At 48.2% G+C, this 4,348-nt stretch overlaps 1 gene segment (V, D, J or C); it reads right to left on the reverse strand.

Annotated features, from left to right (window-relative positions):
• Window positions 1–450: 450 nt before the first annotated feature.
• Window positions 451–1,309, reverse strand: LOC137166351 (T cell receptor beta variable 29-1-like). The segment is given in 2 exon segments: window positions 451–767; window positions 1,264–1,309. Coding segments are annotated over 2 exon segments (363 nt in total).
• Between the last annotated feature and the right edge of the window lie 3,039 nt (window positions 1,310–4,348).

A 4,348-nucleotide genomic window follows, 5' to 3' on the forward strand; every position in this document is an offset into this window, starting at 1 on the left:
GCTTTCCTCTGCAGCATGGGACGTGTCACATGCTGGTGGATTCTCTGGTGGATTCTCTGTACCATGAAGTCTTTAAACCATGATTTGAGGACTTCACTAACTCAGCCAGAGGTAATGGGTCTATTACAGGAGTGGGTGGGTGAGGTTCTGTGGCCTGCGTTGCGGAGGACGTCAGACTAGATGATCATATTGGTCCCTTCTGACATTAAAGTCTGAGTCTATGAGTATGTGAGGACAGGAAGCCTGCACTGCTCAGCCTCTGGCTAACTAAAGGGTTTGGCTTCCAGGGCTCATGGTCAGGCAGCCTTCATTGTTGTTAAGAGCCTAAGTGACATCTCTGTCCCCGTGACACCATTTCTCTGTGTGGCTGGGCCTGAGGGGTGTGTGTTGTGAAGGACATGAGGCAAGCAGCACTGCTGGGTTTTTGCACAGCTGTGAGGCACGACGCTCTCACTGTGCTTTACTAGCTGCACAGAAATACACTGCAGTGTCTTCAGCCGTCACCGGACTGATGATCAGGGAGTTGTTCAGGATTGCTGGCCGTGACACTTTGTATCTGGTTTTGAACTGTTCTTCTATTTCTTCTTGATTCTCCCGTGTGGAGAAGGCTATTAATTGCAGCTGCCTCTCTGCACCCTTCTTCTGCTGATACCACTGGACGATATAGTAGGTACTGTCATCATGTTCACATGGGATACTGCCATTGCTCCCGATACGGATGGCTATTAACTTCTCCTTTTGCGTCACCGTCACCCCACTGCAAAGACCTACAAAAGAGAGTGAAAGGGCTGAGTGAATGAGGGCACTGGTGGATGGAAAAACCTCTCACCTGGTCTACGTGCATTTCAGGATCCAGTTCCAAAACTCCCTCCTTGACTTTAAATCCTTTCATGGACTGGTCTGATCACCTCATTGACCTACTTTGTACTACTACTATTCTCTCCTCACTTCTATCCAGGGACTGATCTGTGTTTCTACACAAAACTTTATGACTGTTGGTCCATAAGCCCAGTCATGTACAGATCCTGCCATCTGGAGCAGTTCGTCTGTATCCCTCCCTGCTTCCTCCACTCAGCTAGCAAAGGTTTCCTCCCTTTGTCCCTTCACGTGTTCTTGTCAGTTTGGTGCTGGAGCCTTCTCCTCTGATGCTCCCATCAGCTGCAGCAAACATCCCCTTCCCCACACTCTGCTGCTCACCCCAGACACTAAGGTAAAGCTGCACCATCCTGGGGTCAATAACACTCATCAGAGACTGTTTCTTACCTGCCAGCAGCTGGAAGCCAAAGGAGACACCCAAGGCCGTCCACATGGTGTCTGCAGCAAAGACAAGCCAGTGATGATTCTCTTCCCTTGACTGACATTCTGCGCGCCGTTCAGCAGGCGGAGCTCTGTAAAACCACAAAAGGGGAAGAGCTGATGATCGTGAGGCAGAGCAAATACTGGAGGTGGTAACGCTGGGTCCAGATGGGATCTGAAGTTTGCAGCTGCCCCTTGTTCCATTATGGATAAAACTCAAAGCCCAGATCCACACACCCCTGGTTTGTGGTGGTCAGACATTGGGATGCAAAATGTCCGGCTTGGGCCCCTCTCCCTCTCCATCTGGCTGCTGTTGCTCATACTGATCAGTGTAAATATTTTGATGTTAGATTTGTATGGTCCTCATGCTGAGCATTCTGGGATAGGTCCGTTTGCTGCTCAGGCAGCATCATGGACATGTTCTGATCTACTCCTGCTTCTCTAGGTCTCTCTTGCATTTTCAGTGGGAGAAGTCACATGACCCTGTTCGTAGCATTACTGGCAACAGACAGCTGCTATATTCCAACCTTGTACTGGCTACATTTTGGTGATGGATGAGAATTTCCTAGGGTTAGAATGCAGCCTGCTTTAGGATCTGTCAGGAGGGTGAAAGATGCTAGAGAAATGGGGGAGCTTTTAATAATCTCTGCATCTGCAAACTCTCAGGGTTTCTGTTAAGACAAGGACACCCTACTTTCTGACTCTCCCCATCCCTCCTGTGTCCAGACATTCTCCTCCACTCCTCGTCAATGGCTGTAGGTTTCAGGATGAAGCTAGGAGCTGTATACAAGGCCAGGAAGATTGTTGACTCCTTCTCTGCTTTTGTGCTTGGCTGCGTTGTTTTTTTTAGCACTACATTGCTCTCCAGTGGCCATAGCTGGGAAGGCTAATGAAAGAGAGTTCTGACAGTCTTGTTACTGTCTTCTTCTTCTTTCCTGGGAATCTAAAGCATTGTAGTCATTGGGGAGTTAGTTCAATTCCAACGGTGCAGGCAAAGACAGGGTGCAGTGTCTCTGAGAGTGGCCAGTGCTTAAAAGAAGATAAGGCCCCCCATAACTAACTTCTTTGCACAATTTCATTCCATTTCTATTACTCCAGTTATCAAGGTCGTCAAGATCTTCTGGTCTGATATTCCAGTTGTCCTCCATAATGGCAATACCTCTCAACATTGTATCATTTGAAAATGTTATTAGCACACTCCAACGTTTTGTGCCAAGCTCATTAGTGAAAATGTTAAATAAGATTGGTCTTGTGACTGCTCCCTGAGGAACTCCACTAGTAACATCCCTCCAGCCTGACAGTTCATCTTTCAGTGTGACGTGCTGTAGTCTCCTCTTTATCCAGTTCCTTACCCACCATTCAATTCTCATGTTAATCCCCATCTTCTTCAATTGAACTAAGAATTTCCTATGTCAATTTTATCAAATGCTTTACTGAAATCTAGGTAGGTTAGATCTACTGCATTTCCCACATCAAGGGCAATCAGTGGATTCTTTCCTGGTCTCATTAGGATCCTCTCCAGGCCTCAGGTCCGCATCCTGTGTTTACAGCACACCCTTCTGTTCTTTGGATCAGTTCTGGTGACTGGGATTTCTGTTCTTCTTAGCAGCGAGTCACCAGTCACATAGACGTCTCTTCTTGGTGTTGGTGCAGTTTCTCCAGCCGTCCCCCTCCTGTTCTTTCTGGTTGCAAGTCCTGGTGCCTTCTGTTCTCATTTGCAATCTGCCACAAGTCATCCTCTATCTTCCTGGAGCACCAAACTGTGGCTGTCTCCATTGACTCTGCCCCTCTTCTTACCGGACTAGCCTCGTCTGGTCTTCCTTGCCCTCCCACCTTCTTTTACTGCCTGCTGTGTCCCTTCTTCATTTTCCAACTCAGGAAACCTGTTCCAGAGCTCTGTTTTTCCTTCACTAGCCCATGTTTTCATCTCTCTGGTTCTCGTAGTCACATACCTCCACTGGCTATGTTTCTCACCCAGCAATCTCCCCTCAGAGTTCTCCAGTCCAGCTTGCATCTGCAACTCTTGAGTTTTCCTTCAGTCTCCTCTCACCTGCCCTCCATTATCTGCTCGAATCCCCTTGTGAGACGCTGTACCCCATGTACACCCTCATAGTGTGATTTGTGTATCATTCATCTTCACCCTAACAGTGTAACTGTGTATGGTCTGATGTCATGTGCGGCGTTTTTGGAATGCTCATGACCTGCTGAACATTCTTGTTATGGTAGCGTGTTTCCTGCAATGTCACAGATGTGCAGATGTGAAACTCGGCTATGTCATGTCCCCAAATGTGTGTCTCACACGGCTTGAATAGATGCAGACAAACACAAAGCTGAATGTCTACACCTTGCATGAGGATTGAGTGTGTGCAAAGACTTCACTTGGAGTGGCAGAGCTGGTGCATATCAATGCCTTTGATACATTGACGGACACGTGTAAACAAGCTGGCAGGGTGCAGTGTACAGCACTGAACCCTGTAAGACAGCAGTTCCCGGGGTTGCATCTGTGACTGGGGCCTTTGCTGAGAGTCTCTCTCATGAGCGGCTGGCCAGAAGCGCTCCTCCACTAGATCGGGGACCGATTACTCACAGGAGGCTGGGCATGGGCTGGCCCGGGAGTGGGTGGTTCACACAGCAAAGCAGGGTAAGTCGGGGCCTAGGCGTGAGGAATTCGGGTGACACAGCTACACACCAGTCCAGATGGAAGGGGGGGGGGACGTCACACCCCTTTGAAACTCAGCCATGCCACCTGCATCTCCAAACCTTGGATCTTCTCTTCCATCAGCTCTATCAGGTGACACTTCACACAAACAAATCTCTTTTTGTGCACCCACTCCAGGATAATGTACCTCCTGCAGCTTCCACATCCTGTCATCTTCACTGTCTTTTCCATGCCTTGGGTTACTATCACTGTTGTCTCTGTAGCTATCATAGCCTTCCCTCCTAAGCTCCTGTCAAGAAAAAAATCTCACACACCAAAACCAAAACCAGAACACCTTAATATACCTGTGATTAGACTGTCAAGTCTTACGAAATGAAGGGCATTGTCTAAACA

Source organism: Emydura macquarii, unplaced genomic scaffold, assembly GCF_026122565.2.
Source record: "Emydura macquarii macquarii isolate MOO-44397 ecotype Brisbane River unplaced genomic scaffold, CSIRO-AGI_Emac_v2 contig_2838, whole genome shotgun sequence".
Lineage (NCBI taxonomy): Eukaryota > Metazoa > Chordata > Testudines > Chelidae > Emydura > Emydura macquarii.